General features: G+C 53.3%; 1 protein-coding gene across 1 annotated transcript in view; it reads right to left on the bottom strand.

Moving 5' to 3' along the window:
- Window positions 1-1,747: 1,747 nt before the first annotated feature.
- Window positions 1,748-23,579, bottom strand: part of C10H16orf96 (chromosome 10 C16orf96 homolog) — a 38,234-nt gene continuing 16,402 nt past the window's right edge. The window contains exons 8-19 of the mRNA XM_043915636.1: window positions 21,768-21,853; window positions 21,349-21,459; window positions 16,825-16,899; window positions 15,071-15,235; window positions 11,887-12,005; window positions 11,113-11,175; window positions 9,690-9,782; window positions 8,499-8,679; window positions 8,293-8,395; window positions 4,477-4,557; window positions 3,435-3,648; window positions 1,748-1,904 (exon numbers count right to left, since the gene is read on the bottom strand). Of these exons, the coding sequence (XP_043771571.1) occupies window positions 1,889-1,904; window positions 3,435-3,648; window positions 4,477-4,557; window positions 8,293-8,395; window positions 8,499-8,679; window positions 9,690-9,782; window positions 11,113-11,175; window positions 11,887-12,005; window positions 15,071-15,235; window positions 16,825-16,899; window positions 21,349-21,459; window positions 21,768-21,853 (1,307 nt within the window). The 3' untranslated portion in view covers window positions 1,748-1,888. The remainder of the gene's footprint in view (window positions 1,905-3,434; window positions 3,649-4,476; window positions 4,558-8,292; window positions 8,396-8,498; window positions 8,680-9,689; window positions 9,783-11,112; window positions 11,176-11,886; window positions 12,006-15,070; window positions 15,236-16,824; window positions 16,900-21,348; window positions 21,460-21,767; window positions 21,854-23,579) is intronic.

Here is a 23,579-nt window from a genome sequence, read left to right as displayed (position 1 = left end):
GAGTCTTTACCAGCTGAGCCACAAGGGTGGTCCTGGTGGTGCCTTTTCCAAGGCAGACCATCTTGTTCAGGACACACGTTTGCTGTCGTCAGTTGTGCATACCTTAGGGTTAATGAGTCTGTGGTCTTTGAAAGGAAGAAAACGTTCAGTGACCCTTTCATTTGCATTTGGTGGGTTGTGGGGCTGGGTTTGGGGTGCAGAGCAGTCACCATGCAACACCCCGACATAGGACCCTCTGCTTGGCCAGAGCCATCTCATCTGTGCCCCTCATGCCAGGCCAGCCCACATACCTCCCTCTCCACAGGGCTGATTCATCTCAGTCTTTTTTTTTTTTGCCGCGCCTCAAGGCTTTGGGGATCTTAGTTCCCTGAGCAGGGATTGAACCTGGAACCTTTGGCAGTGAAAGCCTGGAGTCCTAACCACTGGACCTCCAGGGAGGCAAGTTTTAATGTGCTTTTTTAATAGCAACAACACCAACAAAATAGCCATTATGGGGAATTTGCATTCCTGAAACATTGAAACCTAGCAAATGTTTTTGTAAACAATTTGTTTGTTTGTTTTTTTTGCTGCGCCACACAGCTTGTGGAATCTTAAGTTCCCTAAGGAGGGACTGAATCAGGGCTTTTGGCAGTGAAAGCCTGGAGTTCCACCCACTGGCCCGCCAGGGAATCCCCTCATCTGAGCCTTAAAACAGAAAGTTCCAGGGATCCCCCTTCACTCGAAGGCAGACAAGGACAGTCAGGCACGCTACTCCTTGTGCAGCCTGGCCCAGCCAGGAACTGTGGTCCCCCAGCAGAGGAGGAGGTGGGACACAGGGCCTTCAAAAGTGACCCCTCTACTGACCCCAGCCCCGGTTTCACCCACTCCCCAAGCACCTTCTCCTGCTGGGGGGTGGGCACCCTGCTGAGCATCAGTCCCAGGAGGAGGTGCAGCACCACCCTTCCAGCTGCCAAGGCCAGCAGGTCCCCCCACCTCCGGGGGCTGGAACAGGGGAGAGGGGGCTTCTGCCCTTCTCCTTGGCAAGGATTCTGCCTCCAACTCCCGCCTGGGATCAGGCCAAAGGCTGACTTCCCCACCAGCCCCCACAGGGGACAGAACTGTCATCTTCAAGACTGCTCCCGGCTGGCTGCAGGGGGGGCTCACCGCCCCCCTCCTTCCCAAGCACCCAGGAGATCTATCCCTGGGCACACGGTTACTCAGGGCCCTACCTGACCCACCCCTCCATCCGTGGGCTGCAGGAGCCCACTCAAGCACTGACTCCATTGGTAAATTGGAAAAACCGGATGGAAGGCAGCTACCGGGGGCTGAGAGAGCAGGGCTCGGCTGCTGTGAGTTCCCACAGGTCGAGGCGGCAGGACACAAGCCTGATCGCGCCTGGCTCAGGTGCTTCCCTGGGGCCCCTACCTCTCCTCTGGCCCGAGCCCGGGCCACACGTGAGAGGTGTTGGAAGTTGGACTCCTCACACTGGCATCCAGCACCCAGGAAGCACGGCCTTATCGTGTGAGCCTGGGTAAGTCACACCACGGCCTCTGCCCGGGGCCCCGCTCTGCCCACCACTCAGGGCCGGGGCTGCATGGGGCACTGTGCCGCGGGGCCGTGTGTGATGGGGCAGGGGAGGGTTGCCACGACTCTCTGTGGAGACTCCGCCCCAGCGGGGTGGTGGCCAGAGTGGGGCTGACAGGCCCACCCACCCGAGGGACGGGCAAGACCAGCCACCGCAGAGGGCATGGGGCCAGTCACCCTCATCCACAGTCCGAAAAGTAAAAGGTTTTATTCTGGGGAGAAGCTGATAAAAATACTCATCTCTGCTATGGGGGTGGGGCCAGGGCTGCACTGGCCGGTATCCCCCAAGGCAGCATAGGTCACGGGGCTCAGGAAATGTTCGGCTTCATTTGGACGCAGTCCTCGGAGAAAGAAAAGAGAGGTCAGGTCCAGGAGCGGGTGAGTGGGAGGGGAGGCAGGGCTGGGGGGCCACTGGGGTGGGGGGGTAGGCAGGCAGCACCCAGGACGCCTTTGGCCACAGGTCCAGAGGACCCTCCGCCATGCCAGCACCCTAACGCCCCCGGGGTGGATCCCCGGGGCAGCTCACCCCCCACCCCACTCCCTGCCTCGCTCTACCATCCCAGGGGACCCTGGTGGATGATAGGGAGAGGTGTGCCCCAAAACCAGGCAGAAGGAAGTTTTTTTTTAGTCTTTGTGGAACGTGACAGAAGTGTCAGGAAGCATACAAAGGGTAGAGGGTGCAACTGGACAGCCTAGGGGTGGAAAGGGAGAAACAGCCAGCCCGAGAGGAAGAAGCATGCGCGCTCAGTCGCTTCAGTCGTGTCTGACTCTGCGACCCTCTGGGCTGTAGCCCGCTAGGCTCCTCTGTCCGTGGGATTCTCCAGGCAAGACTACTGGAGTGGGTTGCTGTGCCCTCTTCCAGGGGATCTTCCCTACCCAGGGGTCGAACTTGTGTCTCGTACATCTCCTGCACTGCAGGTGGAATCTTTACCGCTGAACCACCAGGGAAGCCCGAGAGGGAGAAGGGGGACCAATAAACCATCCAGGGACTTCCCTGGTGGTCCAGTGGTTAAGACTGCGCTTCCAATGCAGGGGGCAGGGGTTCGATCCCTGGTCGGGTAACTAAGACTTCCCAAGCCCTGTGGTGTGGTCACACACTCACAAAACCATCCAAGGGGCAGAAACCACTCGGGCTGAGGGGCCCACCAGGCAGGGATGAGTGCTCCACTCTTCGCCCCGGGGCCAGTCACGGAACCCCAGATGAGCATGCTTTGCTGGTCAGTCAGTAAAAGACAGTGAGCACGTGACCCAAAGAACCAGCAAGATGCCAAACAGGATGGAGCAGTCCTGGAGTGGTGATTCCAGGGCTTTTGCTCCAAGTGCCTCGTGGATTAGCCAGAAGTAAATACAAACAATCAGATTCTTTAAATACCCAACTCATAACAGTGATTACTGGTGGAAACAATCAACAGACAGTAAAAAAGCACGCATGCAGTAAAATCTGGTTCCCATGAGAAAACAGGTCCTGGTAGAAATAACGCTCGCTCAAGAAAATGGACAGCGGCATTGGCTGTAATTGGAACGCATTCTGATGAAATCATTTCAGCAAAATAAAAAAGGGAAGTGATTGTTTTTTAAAACCACTGTAACTGTGCTGTATTGAAAATGGGTCAAGGAATTACATTGATTTAGTGGAAAATTCAGTCTAGCAAGAAAGCTGTGTTCTCCATGAAACGTAGCATGAGCTGGATTGTGTTGTGTGTATCCACAGGCAAGTTAAAAGCAGCTACTGGATCAAAATGAGTCCCTTATGGAGACCCCTCCCTTAACCCAGGAAGCCCGCACCTAGCCCAGGGCAGTGTCTCTGCCTCGGGGTGGGGGCGGGGGGAGGGTGGAGATGCTGGTGGGGAGCGGGTGGGCGCAGGACTCACGGGTTGCTGGGCTCCTTGGCGGACTGCAGGCTGGCTCGGGACTCCAGGCGCAGGAACCGTGGGTGCCTGGCAGACCCTGGGGCTGGCTGGGGGTCCTGCAGAGACGGTGTCAGCGGTGGCAGCAGCAGCACGGGCGGGGGAGACGGAGGCCGAGCGGGCATCGTCGGTGGAGGGCCCGAGGCGGCTGAGCCCATGCTGGCGCGGGGGGGCAGGGCTGCAGGGGCGGGGGGCAGGAGAGACCCACGATGTGTCCCAAGAACATTCTGGAGAGAAGCTGGCCCAATGGGGCCATCCCCACTAAGGAAAAGAAAAGCCCCAAGACTGGAAGTGTTCACCTCTGATCGATCACCCAGCCCAGGCATCTGACACTTCCTGGGTGGGAGTGGGAGTATCCATCCTGGCAGATGGATAGTTTCATCTATCCATCCAAGATCAATGAAACCAGAGGTGGACAAGGACGTGGAGCAGGGCAGCCCAGAGAAAGCGGGGCTTGGAGCCCGAGATTCCCCAGTTCAAGGTCGCTGTGCCTCAGCTCCCCGGCTGTAGGGGCCTCCCCAGCCGGGACAGTATGAGATGAGGACTGGGCGAGGTGAGAGGGGACGGAAGTGCTCTGTATGCTGTAAAAACGCGCTCAGGTTAGTGATGAGACCTGGGGAGTCGTGACCTCAGCTGCCCCCTCCACACACTTGGCTCTTGGGCCCCCAGCAGAGAGGCCCGAAGGAATGAACAGGCTCCCTTATCCCACCCCTGCAGCCGGCTGGACTCCGGGAATATAGACACCAGCCCTAGGCTCCAGGGATGGCGCCTGGACCAGGAGGCCTGGCTGGAGGGTGAAGCTGGAACCCTGGATGGCTGGGAGCATGTGCTCAGGGCACTGGGTGCCACGAGGCGGTTACTCGAGGGACTGTCTCTGGCCCTGGGTCTGGGCTGGGCTGGGGAGAGATGGGTGAGGTGGGGCCGGAGAGCCTCTGGCTGGGACTGGGGGCCCAGACATGCTGCTGGAACCCCAGCTGGGCCAGGGACTTGTGGGGCAGCTACTCACCAGAGTAGATGGCACCAAATAGGGTGCTCGGGCGCGCACCCTCATACGGGCTTCGGGCCGGGGGATGTGGGACCTTCACAGCTTAGCGGAGAAGAAAGGGGAAGAGACAGGTGTGGGTGGGAGCACCCCCAGGGCTCTGCCCACCTGGAGGCCCACGTCCTGCCCTCTGGCACCCGCAAAGGCCCTTCACTCCAGCAGGAGCTGCCCTGCTGCCCCCACCTAGCCTCTTCACAAACCCAACCCCCACCCCGTGCACGGAAGCCCCTTCCTCCCCCCCCCGCCTCCCCTTCTCAAGGCAGAGGTGTTAGGAAAACCCTTTCTGAAAGTAACTCAAGGCCAGGGAGGAGAGAGACCTTATTCTAGCGCAGAAAGATACAGGCGGTGTGCTGGTTGGCCTGCCAGTTCTCAGCGATTCCCAGCAGGGCCGGCCACCACAGTGCCCCACTCCACCTCCCTGTCCTTCATCTTCTGTGTGTGCGCTTCTTTTTTTTAAGGTACGTGCCTGCTAAGTCACTTCAGTCGTGTCCAACTCTTTGCGACCCCATGGACTATAGACCGCCAGGCTCCTTTGTCCACGGGATCCTCCAGGCAAGAATACTAGAGTGGGATGCCGTTTCCTCCTCCAGGGAATGTTTCAGACCCAGGGATCAAACCCACGTCTCTTAAGTCTCCTGCATTGCAGGTGGATTCTTTACCACTAGCGCTACCTGGGAAGCCCTTTTTTTGAAGTAAAATGCACATAAAATTAATTATTCAAAGTGAACACTTCGGTAGCATCAAGTTCATTCACAAGGCTGTGTGACCGCCATACCCATGCAGTTCTCGAACATCTCATCACCCCCAAAAGAGGTTGGTATTCACGAGCCGGTCACCCCCATTGTCCCCTCCCCCGAGCTCCTGGCGACCACGAACCTACTTTCCATCTCGCGATCTGCCTGTTCTGGACATTTCATAGGAGGGCATCGCACAATACACGGCCTTTGGGGTCTGGCTCCATCCTTCACTTCTGAACCCAGGGTCACCCTTTCTGGACGGGGGTCCAGCCAAGAATCTCCATGGCCGGCCACCTAGACCAGAGGCCAGTGCATGAGGTGGGAACGTGCAGGGAAAAGAGGCCGTGAGAGTGAAGGGGCAGGAAGGATGAGGGGAAGGGTCACCAACAGCCATTCACCCAGGGCTGCTGAGGACGGCAGCCGGACTGGTGAGGCGCCTCCGCCCCCATCCGTGACCCGGACGCCTCCGCCTGCCTCAGCCCTCCTTGCACTGAGACCTCTGGAAGTCCAGCCTCCTGCTGGGGGCACTGTTCGCTAGGCACCTGGGGTTCCACTGGCCCGCCTGAGATCCAGGCCACAGTGTGGGCATTGGAGGGGAGGGCACAGGCTGGCGGGATGGCCCTCAGTGGCCCTGCGGGCAAAGGACAGATGGATGCATGAGACCAGGCTGGACCTGGGCAGGGTTCGCATCAGCTAGTTTAGATACTGAGTGTGCCTTGGATTGAGCTTCCCAGGTGGTGCTAGTGGTAAAGAACCCCCCTGCCAATGCAGGAGATGTAAGAGACATGGATTTGATCCTGGGTCAGGAAGATCCCCTGGAGGAGGGCAAAGCAACCCACTCCAGTATTCCTGCCTGTAGAGTCCCATGGACAGAGGACCCTGGCGGGCTACCGCCCATAGCGACGCACAGTTAGACACGACTGAAGTGACTTAACATGCCCAAATATTCTTTCAAGTAACAAACGAGCAATAAGACAAACTGGTCAAAAAATCGGGCCACAGGCAGGTTTTAAAGTGATCCCAATTGCCAGTTAGACTTTGTGGCCCCCAAGCAGGATAAAGCAATGAGACGTCCTGGTTCAGTCCTGCTTTCTTGCGTGGAACTGGAGAACGAACACATGCTGGGGAGAAAAGCCCCTTGCTCCGGGTGACAGCCTGGGGGAGCTGGGTGGAGGGGTCGCCGTCTGGCCGATGACGGGGGACGAGAGTGGGGTCTGTATGTCCCTCTGGCCCCTCCACCAAAGGTGCCCTCCAGGCAAGCAGCCCTCACCCGCTCGTTCGTGCAGTGCTTCCCTGGCTCTTGCGGGGTGAAAGGAGGCAGTGCAGGGAGTGGCAAGGAGTTGGATTCATCAGAGACTTCCCTGGCGGTTCAGTGGTTAAGACTCTGCGCTTCCACTGCAGGAGGCGCGGGTTTGATCCATGGTCGGGGAACTAAGATCCCGCAGGCCATGTGGCATGGCCAAAAAGAATAAATAAAAATATTTTTAAAAAGAAAGAAGTTGAGCTCATTCAGTGTTGGCTACCATTGCTGTCATCCTGCCTGGTGGTCCTAGAGGCCCGGCCTGAGTCTCTTTCCAACAGCATCCCTCCCCAGGGGCCTGGAGCGGCCAAACCTCGTCCACGTGGAGCTGTTAACACCAAAGGGTGACATCCATGCTCCAGGGGAATACAGGGCTTGAGATGGTGTCCTGCTCCACTGGATCAGGGCAGGGGCCTGTGGTGGGTTGAATGGCAGCCCCCCAAAAGACACGTCCCCCGGAACCTGAGAATGTGACCTTGTTTAAAGAAAAGGTGCCTGCAGATATAAATAAGTGAAGGATCTTGAGATGGGGGGAGGAAATGGCAACCCGCTCCAGTATTCTTGCCTGGAAAATCCCATGGACAGTGGAGCCTGGAGAGGGTTGCAAAGAGTCAGACGGACATGACTGAGCACCTGAGCACACACATACTTCTTGAGGTGAGGCCATCTGAGTTAAGAGACAGAAGAGGAAGAGACATGGGGAGAAGCCACTTGAAGACGGAGGCAGAGATGGGAGTGGCGCAGCCACAAGCCCAGGAATGCCTGGGGCCCCCGGAAGCTGGAAGAGGCAGGAGGGACCCTCCACTAGGGCCTTAGGAGGGCACACGGCCCTTCCCATGCCTTGATTTGGGATTTCTGGCCTCCTGAACTGATAGAGCTCATTGCTGCCGTCTCCAGGCACCCAGCTGGTGGTGATCTGTCGCGGCCCCAGGGCACTAAAGCAGGCCGCTGTCTTCCCCCGCACACCAGTGCTTAGGCATCTGGTGCTTGTTCTCAAGTCAGTGGAGGCAAAGGGGGTGATGGGGGACACCACGCTGGGACTCTGTGGCTCCTGGACCAACCCCACTAGGGCAGTGTGTGGAGCCTCTCTTCCCAGACGGGGGGACCTCAAAGGTGCAGAGAAGGCACCTCTTTGGGTGCTTCCGGCCCAGTGCTGGAGCTGAGTCCCCAGGGTCCCCAGCCAGAGCCAGCTGGAGCCAGAGCCAAGACAACCATAGTGACTCATCCCCCGCCTCCCTCGGGCCCAGCCCTCCCGGCCTGTCCTTGTCTCCTCCTCATCACGCCCAACCCCCGCCCAGGTAGACTCATCTTCCTGAGTTCCCAGCTGAGTCTGCCTCCCACCCAGCACAGCGCCTTTGCACCTGCTATTGCCCGTGCTCCCTCCCCAGAGCACTCTTCTCCCAGCTGACTCCTTCATCCAGCAAAGCCCTCTTCCCTTTCCAGAGGCCTCAGGACAGCAGCCCTGGACCTCTCCCTTGGACCATCTGAGGACCAGTGTCCCTGGTCACAACTCTCCCATCACGCCCGGCACTCCAGGGAGGCCCTCTGGCGCCCCCTCCTCCCAGCCGCTCCCCAATACCGCGCCTGGCACACAGGAGGAGCCCACATTTGCCAGTGGCTGTGTGAGGAGCCCCGTCACAGGTGCTGCCAGCTCTGGGTCCCACCTGCCTCACGCGGGGCCGCACGCTGCCCAGCCAAGGCAGGACCCCGGGCAGGGGGCCCAGGCAGGCTGACGCTCCTCACCTGCCACCTCCTTCTCTGCGCCGGTCAGCGGTCGCGCCCTGTCCTTGCCGGTCATTCGGCCCTTGTAGAGGATCCCGTCCACTCCCAGGAGGTCCACCTCGGCCTGGTTAAGGCAGCCCAGGCCCCAGGTCAGGGACTGTCCACAGAGGCAGCAGGGCCCGCCTCCCCCAGGGTCACCCACCTCCAGGGGCCCTGGCCTGACTCACAGAGTCATAGTCCAACAGCTCAGGGTCCCCGTAGGGGTAGAGTGTCGACAAGCCATATGGCTTGAACTCGAGGTTGGCGTCATTTCTGGGGCCATCACCCCAGTCTTGCGGGGGAGCCAGTGAGTCCAGGCTCCCCTCAGGGGCTCCGAGGTTCTGGAGTTTCTGCAGCTGCTGTTGTTCCCTGGGGGCAGGACAGGGGGGTCAGCAGCCACCTGGAGGCACCTCCACCCCAGAGGAGCCTCAGGTTGGGTCCCAGGGCCTGGCCAGTAGCTGGGGAACTCTGGACAGACCTGTCTGGGGCAGAGAGCAGAAATTGAGAATCGTGTTCCCTCAGACCTGGGGCCCAGGTCGGGCCTGCCAAGAGCAGGCTCTTAACCTCTGTCTCTCTCTTTTTTTTTATCACACCGTGGGGCAGGTGGGATCTTAGTTCCTGGACCAGGGATCAAACCCAAGCCCCCGGCATTGGGAGGGTAAGTCTTAATCAGTGGACCACCCGTCCCTCTTAACCTCTCATCTCAAAAGAGAGTCAGGCGAGGGAGGGGGGCATCGGGCAAAGGCCCCAGGTCCCTCACCTTCATGTGGCCGTGGCTGCTCTTCAGCCATCACTCCCCACCCTCGAGCCTGGGGGCCTGGGTGTCGGAAGCACCCATGAAGCCATGGGGGGGTCAGGGGCTGAGGAGCGGGGCTGGGGCCTAGGGTGCCGGCCGGGGGCCAGGGAAACACGAAGGCTGAGGCGCCAGGCCTGCCATGCACTAGCTGTGATCTCAGGCCAGTTGCCGCAACTCTCTGAGCCTCAGTTTCTTCAGCTAGGATGATAGCAGAATGACCTCCAAGGGAAGGTGTAAGGTTTCAACGAGGTCAGCGCTGTCAGAGCACTCGGCACAGAGCCTGCCCGGCCAAGGCAAGCCCCTCGAGGACCCCGAGGGGTCATGACTACTTCTTTCAGCAGGAAGCTGGTCTGTCAACCCTCGCTCACAGGGGCGTGTGAGGTTTGAGACCCTCCCTCCCCTAACAGTTCTTGGTCCATGACAGATGCCTGATAACCTGTTCGTTCCTCTCCCCGTGAGCACCTCACGTGCCCATCTGCAGCCCCACCGCCCAGGACAGCATCCCTCGCAGATGGCTGCGGCGCCCTGGGCAGTCTTTGAGTCTCGGGACTGCAGTTTGCGCCCGGATCCCCCACCTGCTCACCTCATCTGCTGGCGCTGCAGGTACTCGTAGCTGTTGGCACTGGCCGGCCGCAGCCCTGGCAGCAGGTGGGTGTTGCGAATGGTGATGAGTTGCCTGTGGAGGACAAGAGCAAAGTGGGTGGTGCACGCGGCCAGCAGAGGGCCCGGCTCCCACCTCCTCCTGGAAGCCCGCCTTCAAACGTGGCCTTTCCTCCAGAAAGATCCACAGTGTGGGGCCATCATCCTCTTCGTAGGTCATTGAGAACAACTGTACTGATGACAAAAGGAAAACCCACAACAGGTGAGTCCTAGAAATGGAACGTGGGTTGGAGGGTGCCATGGACTCGGCGGAGGAGAATGGAGAGTGACTGCAGATGGTCACGGGGTTTCCTTTTGGGGTTGGGCCATGTTGTCAATGTACTAAATGTCCCTGAACTGTTCACTTTCTTTCTTTTTTTAGGCCACACCACCATCTTAATTCTCGACCTGCGATCAAATTTGTGACCCTTCCCTGTAATGGAAGCAAGGAATCTTAACCACTGGATAGCCAGGGACGTCTCTGAACTGTTCACTTTAAAACAGTCAATTTATATTATGTGTATTTGACCTCATTACAAAAAATTAAAGCATCAGCCTTCTGAGGAGCTGGAACTACTCTACATCTTGATCTGAGTGGTGGGGAGACGAAAATATTTTGGAATCTGAGGTGAATGGGCTTCCCTGGTGGCTCAGATGGTAAAGAATCCTCCCGCAATGCAGGAGACCCCAGTTTGACCCCTGGGTCAGGAAGATTCCCTAGAGAAGGGGATGGCTACCTACTCCAGTCTTCTTGCCTGGAGAATTCGATGGACAGAGGAGCCTGGCAGGCTACAGTCCATGTGATCACAGAGTCAGAAACAACTGAGAGACTCACATTTTCATTTGGGGTTTCCCAGGTGGCGCTAGTGGTAAAGAACCCGCCTACCAATGCAGGAGACATGAGACCAGGGTTAGATTCCTGGGTTGGGAAGATCCGATGGAGGAGGTAACCCACTCCCGTATTCTTGCCTGGAAAATCCCATGGACAGAAGACCTTGGCGGGTTACAGTCCACAGGGTCGCAAAGAGTTGGACATGACTGAAGCCACTTAGCATGCACACACGTGCACTAAATGCCACTGAGTTTTCCACTTTAAAATGACTGATTTTGTATGTGAATTTCAGCTCCATACATAAAGTATTAGACTATAAAAACACGTGCAGGGAAGTCCCACAGGGTTCAGCTTTCCCCAAGTTTCCTCTTACCCTTTTCCTCTGGAGTCCACCCTGTTCCTGGACACAGAGGGCAGCAGACAGGACTGGGGAAGGGAGGGGCACAGTGCTGCCCAGGTCGGGAGCTAACGGGATCGTGTGCACAAAACGGCGTATACAGATGTTCCCGTCCCCCACCACCCCCGCAGTACTCACGGGCTGGTCATCATCTCCACGGGCCGGTCGCAGGAGATGCATTTTACCCGCTCAAACAGTTTCCTGCAAGACACCCCGCTCTGTCAGCCGCTGCCCCGGCTGGGCCCCACGAGGCCATCCCCGCCCGGGGCAGTGCTTGGGGGAGGCTGCAGGTCTATCCGTGCCTCAGGGCCAGGGCTTCCCCCCAGAGCCCACTCCCGCTGGCCCGGCCTGGCTCAGCTCAACTCCTCTGGTCCCTGCGGACTGCCACATGGGGCCACTTGGGGCAGCAGTGGGGGTTAAAAGTGGGCGTAGTTCCTCTCCTCACCCCAAACACAATGGAGGCCTTCATAACCGGGAAGAGCTACCCTTCATGGTGGACAGTGGAGGGCACAAGGGGTGATCTGAGGACAGGAGCCCCCCAGGAAGATCGGGTCACTCTGCTGGGGGCTCTGTCTGGATGGGGTGGGGGCCTGGCTCTAGTTCCAGGTCTGCCCAGGCTCCCTGTGTGGCCTCGCAGGGGCCCCCTCCCTCTCTGAGCCTCCGTTTCCTCATGAAAGGACGTGGAGCCAAGGCCAGGGCGGCCCACCTCCGAGCTCTGGTGCTCTCTGCCTCATCTTCCCCTCCACTGGGAAGCCCCATATCCCCCCTCCCCGGGTCCACAGGTCTGGAGTCCTTCCTCCCAGAGTCCAGAGTCCACTGGGATACCTCTTTCATTTCCTCTCCGGAGGGAGGGCCGTGCAGCCTCTGGGAGCTGCAAGGGCTGCAGGGGACCCCGCCCCCGGAGGGACTCACCTCCTAAAGCCGGCAGCATTGTCGGGGTCAAAGTGGAGGCCCTCAGTCAGCAGCTTCCTGACAACTTTCCAGACCTCGTCCATGTCTTTCTTCAGATCATCCAAATCGCTGGGAACCAGCTGCCGAAAGCCAAAGGGAAGAGTGTTTAGTCAAGTAAGTAAACACTCCGCCTCCCTCCAGCAATCTGCAAAGTTATAGAGAGAGTAACAAGATTGATGGCAACCCACTCCAGTATTCCTACCTGGGAAATCCCATGGACAGAGGAGCCTGGAGGGCTACAGTCCACAGGGTTGCAAAAGAGTTGGACATGACTCAGCAACTAAACAACAAATAAGATTAACCAAGAAAAGTGAGGTGGTCCAGTGGTTAAGAATCCACCTTGCAATGCAGGAGATGCAGGTTCGATCCCTGGTCGGGGAACTAAGATCCCGCATGCCAGGGGGCAGCTAAGCAACCAAGCCTGCAAGCCACACCTAGGGAATCTGTGCACCACAATGAAAGATCTCATATGATGTGATGAAGATGCTGAGTGCTGCAACCAAGACCAACTACAGTCTTTTAAAACTACACACACACAAAGACCAAAACTACACACAAGTTGCAAGAATAGTCCAAAGGACACTCCTATATCCACTTAAATTCACCAATTCTTAACATTTCACAATGTCTTCTTTATCTGTCCATATGTATGTATGTGTTTGTTTTCTGAATCATCTGAGAATAATCACAGACATCACAATATATTACCCCTACAAAAAGTTAAACATGGAATTACCATACGACCCAGCAATTCCACTCCTGGTGGTCACTAAATGAATGCAGGTGATCATTAAATGATGAATGGATAAATAAATGACCACTCCTGGGTATCTACCCAGAGTCAAAGAAAACAGGTCTTCAAACAAAAACTTGCTCATGAATGTTCACAGCAGCATTATTCACAAGAGTCCAAAGGTGGAAATAATCCAAGTGTTCGTCAGCAGATGAACAAACAAAATGTGGCCTATCTGTCTGACCATGTTATTCAGTCATGGAAAAAAATTAACTTCTGATTTATGTGACAACATGTGTGTGTTAGTTACTCAGTCATGTCTAACTCTTTGCGACCCCATCGACTGTAGCCTGCAAGGCTCCTCTGTTCATGGGATTCTCCAGGCAAGAATGGAGTTGGAGTGGGTTGCCATTCCCTTCTCCAGGGGATCTTCCTGATCCTGGGATCAAACCTGGGTCTCTGGCATAGCAGGCAGATTCTTTACCATCTAAGCCATCAGGGAAGCCCATGTTACAACATGGATGAACCTTGAAAACATGATGCTTAGTGCAAGAAACCAGACACTAAAGGTCACATGCTGTGTGATTCATTTATATGAAGTGTCCAAAATTGGCCAATCCAGAGGGTAGATTAGTGGTTGCCAGGGGCTGGGGGAAGCGGGAGTGAGGGGTGATTGCTTCATGGGTCTGGGGTCTCCTTTTGGGGGGATGGAAATGCTCCAGAACCAGAGAGAGGTGGTGCTGACACAACACTGTGAATGTAACAAATGCCATGGAATTCATCACCTTAAAATTGATAATGATTAATTTTATGTCATGTGAATTTTCCCACAATGAAAAATACACAAAGAAAAGGAGAGCAATGAGGACAGGATCACTTAAACCAACAAACAACAAAAAAAGCTTTCAATCAGGAAAAAAATTTAGACACATAGAGAGGAGAAAAGACTAGAATCATGAACCCTGAAATACCTGCTATGTAGATTTAATCATTATTAACATATTGCTCCATCTGACTTTTTTTTCTCTCTTTTTTCAGCTGTGCTGTGCAGCTTGCAGGCTCTTAGTCCCCAGACCAGGGATCGAATCCCTACAGTGGAAGTACAGAGTCCTAACCACTGGACCTCCAAGGAACTGACGCAGTGTTTGTTGTTTTTTTTAAGTTACAGAAATCACAACATTCTACCCAAATATTTTAGTGATTTTCTTACATGACTGCAATACCATTATCCCATCTAACATAATGAGCACTCATTCCTGAATTTGATCTAATTTCCAGCTAATTTTCAGAGTTGGAGCAACTGAAACAAGGGAAGTCTCCTCGTGTATTGCATTCGGTTGTTGTGACTCCTGAGACTTTTTAAATCTAGAACAGTTTCTGTCCCACTTTTTTTCACTCTGCCATGGAATTATGGGAGAAAAACAGGCCAGTGGTTCTGCAGATAACTGAGTTACTTCAGCTGTAGTTCTGCATTGATTTGTATGATTTTTATGACAATTGTGTCCTGGATCTGTTTTGCTTAACGTCATATCCTCATTAACCAGAGGTACCCAATAGGTGGATGATGAGTGAATAAATCCTCACTTTACAGATGAGGAAACCGAGACTTGAACAGGTTCTCTAACTCAGGGCACAATGCTGAGCACGGTGGAGTTGGGGCTCAGACCCCGAGAGCCTGATTCTAAACCCCAGTGCTTTTATCCACACCAGTCACACCAGCTGCAGGAACCACACAGCATGCAAGGGCTTGGCCTGACTGTTCCTGTCTCTCTATTGGATGGTACAAATGAAGGCTATGACTCCTTATCAACATTTCCCCAGGGTCTGGCTCAACACAGGTGGCCATTAAATGATGAATGGATAAATAAATGACCAGCAGGATGCCCCCTCTGCCCGCCATGTCCCTTTGCTTGTCCAGAGAGGAGCACTACGGTGGTCAACGTCCCAGACACCCCCCGACTATCACACTGAACAGGGCTGACCTGTGTAACCAACAGGATATTACAGAAGTGATGGAGTGTGACTTCTGTGGCTAAGTCAGAGAAGACATTGCAGCTTCTGTCTTGCTCTCTTGGATCACGTGCTCCTGGGGGAGAACACTTGTTGCCATGTTGTGAGGCTGCACAAGCAGCCCTAAGGAGGCCACCGTGTGATGAGGAAGTGCCAAGTCTTGCTCACAGCCACGTGAGGGCGCTATCTTGGAAGTGGCTCTTCTAGCCCCAGTCAAGCCTCTGGATGACAAAGGCCGTGGACGACACCCTGTCTGCAGCCTTGTGGGAGGCCCTGAGCCACCCAGCTAAGCTGCTTCCAAATTCTTGACCCTCAGAAACTGTGAACTTTGCTGTCTTAAGGCACTAAATTTCAGGGGTAGTTTGTTATGCAGAAGGTGGTGATTAATACAGAGCTCCTCACCTTGGTACGTACGTCTTTGTCCAACTGCTCCACAGCCTTCTTCCAGTCATCCTCATTGGCAACCACCCTGAAGAGCATGCCCTGAATCAATTCATTCAGCTGCATGGCCACTGTGTCCAGGTCAGCCCGGCTTGCCTTGCCTGCCAGGGAGCTCTTGTCGGCCTTCTGGGGAGAGATGGGACTCAGGGAGGCAGGGCTGTGGGGGTGGGAGCAGATGGGATCTTGGGGAGGTCAGATCACTTTGGTCAGTTGTTCTAGTTTGGGACCCTGGATACCCAGCCTTGGCTTAAATTCAACCCTGGGGTCCGGCTCAAACACAGCTATTAGATCAAGGCCAGGGTTTTCCTGTGATGGAGAAATTGAGGCATGGTTTTGAGTTCAGAACTGATGCTTTTGAATTGTGGTGTTGGAGAAGACTCTTGAGAGTCCCTTGGACTGCAAGGAGATCCAACCAGTCCATCCTAAAGGAAATCAGTCCCGGGAAGGACTGATGCTGAAGCTGAATCTCCAATACTTTGGCCACCTCATGCGAAGAGTTGACTCATTGGAAAAGACCCTGATGCTGGGAGGGATTGGGGGCAGGAGGAGAAGGGGACGACAGAGGATGAGATCGTTGGATGACATCACCGACTCGATGGACATGGGTTTGGGTAGACTCCAGGAGTTGGTGATGGACAGGGAGGCCTTGCATGCTGCGATTCACGGGGTTGCAAAGAGTCGGACACGACTGAGTGACTGAACTGAACTGAACAAATTGACACAAACTATAATTCAGAAAGATACATGCAGGCCTGTGTTCATAGCAGCACTATTCACAATAGCCAAGACATAGAAACAACTAAAATGAACAACCAAAATGGACAGATGAATGGATAAAGACATAGTGTGTGTGGCATGGAATATGACTTGACCATAAAGAACAAAATAATGTCATTTGCAGCAACATGGATACAGCTAGAGATCATCATACTAAATGAATTAAGCCAGAAAGAGAAGGACATGTACCACATGGTATCATTCATATGTGGAATCTAAAACATGACACAAATGAACCTGTCTATGAAACAGAAACAGAATCACAGACACAGAGGAAAGACTGTTGGTTGCTGGGGGGAGGGGGTTGGGAGAAAGATGGAGTTGGAGTTGGAGTTAGCAGATGTAAGCTTTTATATATACGATGGATAAACAACAAGGTTCTACCATATAGCACAGAGAACTATACTCAATGTCCTGTGATAAACCATAATGGGAAAGAATATTTACAAAAGAATGCATATATATGTATATATACTGTGTACATTGGGCTTCCCTGGTGGCTTAGATGCTAAAGAATTTGCCTGCAATTCAGGAGGTCTGGGTTCAGTCCCTGGGTTGGGAGGATCCCTTGCAGAAGGGTATGGCAACCCACTCCAGTATTCTTGCCTGGCGAATCCCATGGACAGAGGAGCCTGGTGGGTGACAGTCCACGGGGTCACAAAGAGACAGAACGACTGAGTGACTCACACTTTCACTGTGTATATCACTTTGCCGTACAGCAGTAATTAACATTGTAAAACAACTATACTTCAGTTTAAAAAATTGTCACTAATCCTGAGTCACCGACTATAAGAACTGATGGGACAACTTTTGAGAACTTCCCCCGGACTTTCTATATGATAAAGGTGGAAGGAAGCTTGGGAAGTCTGTCTGCCTGGTTTCGTCTTGGCTGGATGATTCTGTTTCCCTCAGTGGGAGAGGAGTCTCTGATCACTCACCTCTTTCAACTCCTGCTCCATCTCATTTCTGTCTGCCTTGTACATTTCTAGGTTTCTTAGTTGAGCATAGACAACCTAAGAACAGAGGCGGAGGGGTGTCAGTCATCCTCGGACGTCCTGAGGACAGCCTCTGCCTTCAGCCTCCACCCTAGGAAGGGACGAGTGGGGCTGGAGGGACAGCAGGTGGGGTGGTACAGTGAAAGGCTTGGGCTCCAGGTTTCCAGATCAGAAGGGAAGGAATGGGAGCCTCGGGACAAGCTGTCCCCTTGGGGGTGGCATTATAGAACTTTGCTACACAGGAAAGGAAGGAAGACCGGAGGAAGGAACGCACAAACCAGTGCTGAAGCTCTGTGTCCCTAGATGTTTGAGGCAAGTGCATCTCCTCTGATCCGTAATGGAGTCTCTACATCAACCTAGCACTTAAACGTGCGGCACACACTGTACCCTGTGTCAGGCGAAAACCCTCACTTCCCGCCCCCATGACTCCATAAAGAACCAATTCCCTGCATCAGTTCTGCCCTGTCTCCACTGACTGGACCCTCCCCATGACAGGAGCAGCCAGCTTCCCTGCTTGGGAAGAGCCTCCATCTACTGGGCCATGTCTCCAGCAGTGGGGGAGGTCACGCTCCCTCCAAAACTGGAAACAGGCTTCTACTTCTTCCTTCATATCTGGTCTCCCTTTCACTCTGAGAAACAGAACCCCCATCTTTCAGCTGGTATCTGGCCACCCCGAATCACAACTGTATTTCGCACCCTCCTTTATAGCTTGATGTGACCACTGAAGTATAAATGGAAGTGGTAGGTAGAAGAGAGGTAGAAGCCTCTCTTCACTGCTGGCTTAGACTCAGAGTTAAATTGCTGGAGCACCAGCAACTGTCTTGGACCATGAGGTGACCTTGTGAACAGAAGTCACGCACCAAGGAGCTCTATACCAGCTCTGAGTTTCTTGAACGTAAAAGAGAAATACGGGGTTTCCCTGGTGGTTCAATGGTAAAGAATCCGCCTGCCAAGGCAGGAGGCACAGGCTCCATTCCTGGGTCAGGAAGATCCCCTGGAGAAGGAAATGGCAATCCACTCCAAAATTCTTCCTGGGAAATGCCATGAACAGAGGAACTTGGTGGGCTACAGTCCATGGGGTCACAAACAGTCAGACATGACTGAGCGACTAAGAACAACAAAAACAAAAGAGAAATACACTTAGGCCTTGTTTAAGTCAGCTATTTGGGGGTTTTATGTTATTTGAAGACAAACCTAATTCTAATTAATGCAAAGCTCCTTCACATCCACCTTGCCCACAGGTCTCAAGATCTAGAATAGGTGGTGGAGGTGGGGAAGGGAGCTCCTGCTTCGGCCTCAAGTCAGGCTGCTTCCTCCAACCCCACGTTAGCGGGGAGCTGACCTTTTGGAGTCATCAGGCCCGACACGAACATTAGAGCCCCACTTGGCTGTTCCCAATTAAAATCTAGAAATTCAGAGGAGCCGGGACCCTCTAACTTCCACTGCCAGAAGGGCCTGGGCGTTGTCTGTCTTCTTGACCGCTGTCTTCTTGACCTGGAAGGGCGCCTGGTACAGAGTGAAGGCTCAGTAACGTGGGCCGAATGACACAGGGGTGATGGGGTGCATGGGGCTGACTAAGGTCCTTCCCAGAATTCACGCCTTCCCAGAACCTGTGAACATGGCCTTATTTGAAAATGGCTCTTCGCAGGTGTAATCAGTTAAGATGTGGTCACACTGGATTAGGGCGGAACACATGGATGAGGAGGCCATGTGAAGACACAAAGACACACACAGAGAAGAAGGTCACGTGACAACGGAGGCAGAGACTCGAGCGATGCGTCTACAAGCCAAGAACACCTGGAGCTGCTAGAAGCTGGGAGAGGCCAGGAAGGATCCCCCCGAAGCCTTCAGACAGCGTGAGGGCCCGCCAGCACCTTGATTCAGGGCTTTCAGCCTCCAAGAATTGGGAAGAGTACATGTCTCTAGCTTTAAGTCACATGGTGTGTGGTTATCTGTTCCAGCAGCCACAGAAATGCCCAGTAAGTGGCAGAATCGGGATTGAAACCCCGGCGTATCTAACCACAATGGCAGGCCGCCTCCCAACCAGCTGGTTACTCTGCCTGAATCTGTTTCCTCCTCGTTCAAATGGCATTAATATCACTCCTGCCCCGAGGAAGCCGAGGGGACTAGAAATGGCATCTTCCTAGAAGAGTTAGCATTCGATACCACGTCAGCTCTCGTGTCAGTCCTCTCCTGCACCGAGCCAGAGCCCTGGATATCGCTGTTTGTTCCAAGAACGGCTCTGGATGTATAACTGATTCACTTGGCTGTACGGCAGAAACTAACACAATATTATAAATCAACTATACTCCAATAGGAATTTTTAAAAAAGAAAATAAAAAGAATGGTTTTGGGGATTTCCCTGTTGGTCCCGTGGTGAAGACTTCACCTTCCAACGCAGGGGAGTGTGGTTTGATCCCTAGTTGGGGAGCTAATGGTCCCACATGCTTTTTGGCCAAAAAAACACACAACATAAAACAAGCAATACTGCAACAAATTCAATAAAGACTTTTAAAATGGTCCACATCAAAAAAGAAAAAAAAAAAAGAGGTCCTGGAATGCAGCCTGTAGCTTATAAAAGATACCTGCCCATTTGCAAAGGGCAAATAGTGTTTTCACATTTCCACACTGAGTCAGTAAGAAAGACTTCTGTCCTCATTCATTTTCCTGCTGCGTTCTTTGTGAGAAATACTCCAAAAGAAGCAGTCTGAGGCGATGGAAATGCTTCCATCTGGATGGTGCTGACATGGCTGTACAAAGAGGCAAAAATAAGTTGAGTGTCTATGCTTCAAGCCTGGGCATTTTACTGTGTGTAAATCATGCTTCGATTAAAGACAAACAAATGCTATCATTCCCCCGTGAGAAACACAGAAGGGCCCGGATGTTGTCCCTCCTCTTGACTGCTGTATCTCGGGGCCCTGGAAGGGCGCCTGGTGCGGAGTGAAGGCTCAGTCACGTGGGCCGAATGATGCAGGGGTGATGGGGGCTTCTCGTGCCACCTGTTACGTACAGAAGGTTTTCTTCCAGCTTTCCAGGTAGAAGGCAGTGTCGGCGGCGTTTCTTCACTAGCCCCTGCTGTAACAGAACGGGGCGGGTGTCTGCCTCCCTCCTCCCTCTGCTGGAAGGGCTCCATGGGGCTGCTGATGATTCGCAGCCCGTGTTCATTTAAGAACTATTTGATGAAGTGTGCTGTATACAAAGGCCCGATCCAGATCCTTCCGGGGTCCACTTTTAGAAGCAATTAGCTCTTGCTGGCATGAGGGGCAGGAAGGAAGTCCAGACAAAGGCTGACTTGGTCCATTCAGTCTGTTGGGCCAAACTCCTCTTGAGCTTCTCTCAACGAGGGACCACTGATGGCTTTCTGGAGGCAGATCCTGTGCCCCCCTCCTCCTCCCCCAAGCTGAGTGGGACGTGGTGCTGGACCCACATCAGACGTGCCGGATGACTTGGCCCCGGTCTCCGACCAGGAAGGGCTCCAGTAGGTCCCTAGGATATGGCATCCCAGCCTCTCTGAAAAGCGGTGGCTAAATAAGAGCCGGGGTTGGCAGGAGATGGTGCACTTCCTGATCCTGGTACTTGCAAGAGTCTCAGCCCAAGACTGTGTATCCTATGCCCACACACAGCCAGGGCGCTCCCTTCCTCCCCGCTCAGGCTGGGCATCGGCTCGCCTTTGATAAGCTTTCCTCCGGTACAGCTTGCCCTGTGCACACTGGCCTGGTCGCTCCATGTGATGACCTTGGGAGGGGAGCTTTGCCCTCCCCTCTTGCTCCCCACATCCCAGTGCGTCCCACCAACAGCCCCTGACTTGGAATCCAAAGCCTCCACGGGAACCACCTCAGGTGGCTCTGCTTGGGATTTTGTCTCATTACACCCCGGGGGAAAAGGTCACCTCCTCCCCACTGGGAAGGACTGTGATCTTTTCTCTGAGGATCTGGGATGCCTCCGGGACAAGACTCAGACCAGAATCGTCCCGAGGACCATCAGGCTGGGGTGGTCACGGCAGCCCAGCCAGCCCACAGGAGGAAAAGTCTGGCGAGTGACCCCTGGGAGGTGCTTTTCAGGGTCCTCACATTTCTCATGTCAGACGCCGCTGTTCCATCCAGTCCCTGTGGCATGAGAGCTCAGACGAAAAGCCAGTTTAGGGGAAAGGTTACAGACATGCACAGCTGGTGCCAGAAGTCCTCTTATTCATTCACTGATTCGTTCAGCACATTGAGCCTTCACTCGGCGCCAGGTGGGGGACCCCGGTGGTGAACGAGACAGACCCTGTCCAGGTGCTCTGGTGTATGTGTGGGGGTGGGGTGGCGGGTTGGTTTGCTTTTTGTGGCTGTCTACTTCACACACAGTGAAATGCCAGCAGAGCGTCCCTGGTTCCCCTGCCTTCGGGGTATCTGTGAAACCTCTGGGAAGAGTCTCAACGTCCCGATGAGGAATCCTCCCCACTCTGGGCCTCCCAGACCTCCAGACCTTTAACTCATCCAGGCGAATCTGGAGCCTGTTCACTGCCCTGTCCAGCACGACGTGATGGTCCTTTATCATCTCGATCTGGTGGCCCCAAACTCTCTCAAGTTCCTCCTCCTACACAGGAGGAGACACAGACATCTGAGGCCTCTTCTCTTGAGGTCGCCACGGCCAGGAAGGGACTTGAAGAGGGTACTAGCCCGGGGTACCTGCCAGCCCACAGCCTCCTAAACCCTTGTTGGGGGAACCGTACAGCCACCCACCCCAGCCCCGCCCCAGCCAGAGCAGATCGGCCTCCTTTCGGCTACAGGACAGACAGTGCTTCTTCATCTGGAAGGGCAGGATCTGCCCTGGCTCTGGCCATGGACTCTGCTGTCTCCTCAAGCCATCATCTTCTCAATGCCTTTTCTGCCCAGGACACTGACCTTCATCCTGGATTTCTGGAGGTTGCCAATCTTTTCTTGCAAGATGTCCACTGTTGACCCAAGCTTGGAAGAGGCTCCCATGTTAGCTGAAAGCAAAGGAGTGGGTGGCTGTCAGGGACAGGGATGGGGAAAGATGCTTCTAGAGCTCTATCTGCTTCTGCTATGAAGTATCTAAGATGATGTCTTCAAATAGAAGGAAGCTGTGAGCTTGGGGGCCTTTGGGGTCATCTAAAATTTTCTAGTGACATCTTTTAAAAGAAAAATCTAAAAATAAGCAGATGAAATTAATTTAAAAAATCTTTTTAACCCACTGTAATCCAAAATTGTACAGGAGGCAGTGATCAAGACCATCCCCCAAGAAAAACAAATGCAAAAAGGCAAAATGATTGTCTGAGGAGGGTGTGGAGAAAAGGGAACCCTCTTACACTGTTGGTGGGAATGCAAACTAGTACAGCCACTATGGAAAACAGTGTGGAGATTTCTTAAAAAACTGGAAATAGAACTGCCATATGACCCAGCAATCCCACTTCTGGGCATACACACTGAGAAAACCAGATCTGAAAGAGACACGTGCACCCCAATGTTCATCGCAGCACTGTTTATAATAGCCAGGACATGGAAGCAACCTAGCTGCCCATCAGCAGACGAATGGATAAGGAAGTTGTGGTACATATACACCATGGAATATTACTCAGCCGTTAAAAAGAATTCATTTGAATCAGTTCTAATGAGATGGATGGAACTGGAGCCCATTATACAGAGTGAAGTAAGCCAGAAAGATAAAGAACATTACAGCATACTAACACATATATATGGAATTTAGAAAGATGGTAATGATAACCCTATATGCAAAACAGAAAAAGAGACACAGAAGTACAGAACAGACTTTTGGACTCTGTGGGAGAAGGTGAGGGTGGGATGTTTCGAAAGAACAGCATGTATATTATCTATAGTGAAACAGATCACCAGCCCAGGTGGGATGCATGAGACAAGTGCTCGGGCCTGGTGCACTGGGAAGACCCAGAGGAATCGGGTGGAGAGGGAGGTGGGAGGGGGGATCGGGATGGGGAATACATGTAACTCCATGGCTGATTCATGTCAACGTATGACAAAACCCACTGAAATGTTGTGAAGTAATTAGCCTCCAACCAATAAAAATAAATAAATAAAAGAAAAATCTAAAAATAAGCAGATGAAATTAATTTAAAAAATCTTTTTAACCCACTCTAATCCAAAATTGTACAGGAGGCAGTGATCAAGACCATCCCCAAGAAAAACAAATGCAAAAAGGCAAAATGATTGTCTGAGGAGACCTTACAAATAGCTGTGAAAAGAAGTGAAAGGCAAAGGAGAAAAGGAAAGATACACCCATTTAAATGCAGAGTTCCAAAGAATAGCAAGGAGAGATAAGAAAGCCTTCCTCAATGACCAATGCAAAGAAATAGAGGAAAACAATAGAATGGGAAAGACTAGAGATCTGTAAATTAGAGAAAATTAGAAATACCAATAAAATTAGAGATACCAAGGGAACATTTCATGCAAAGATGGACACAATAAAGGACAGAAATGGTATGGACCTAAAAGAAGCAGAAAATATTAAGAAGAGGTGGCAAGAATACACAGAAGAACTATACAAAAAAGATCTTCATGACCCAGATAATTACGATGGTGTGATCACTCACCTAGAGCCAGACATCCTGGAATGCGAAGTCAAGTGGGCCTTAGGAGCATCACTACAAACAAAGCTAGTGGAGGTGATGGAATTCCAGTTGAGCCATTTCAAATCCTGAAAGATGATGCTTTGAAAGTGCT

The sequence above is a fragment of the Cervus elaphus genome, chromosome 10, assembly GCF_910594005.1.
Source record: "Cervus elaphus chromosome 10, mCerEla1.1, whole genome shotgun sequence".
In the NCBI taxonomy this organism is placed as follows: domain Eukaryota; kingdom Metazoa; phylum Chordata; class Mammalia; order Artiodactyla; family Cervidae; genus Cervus; species Cervus elaphus.
Note: the sequence above shows the minus strand (reverse complement) of the source record. Positions and strands in the feature narration are given on the sequence as shown.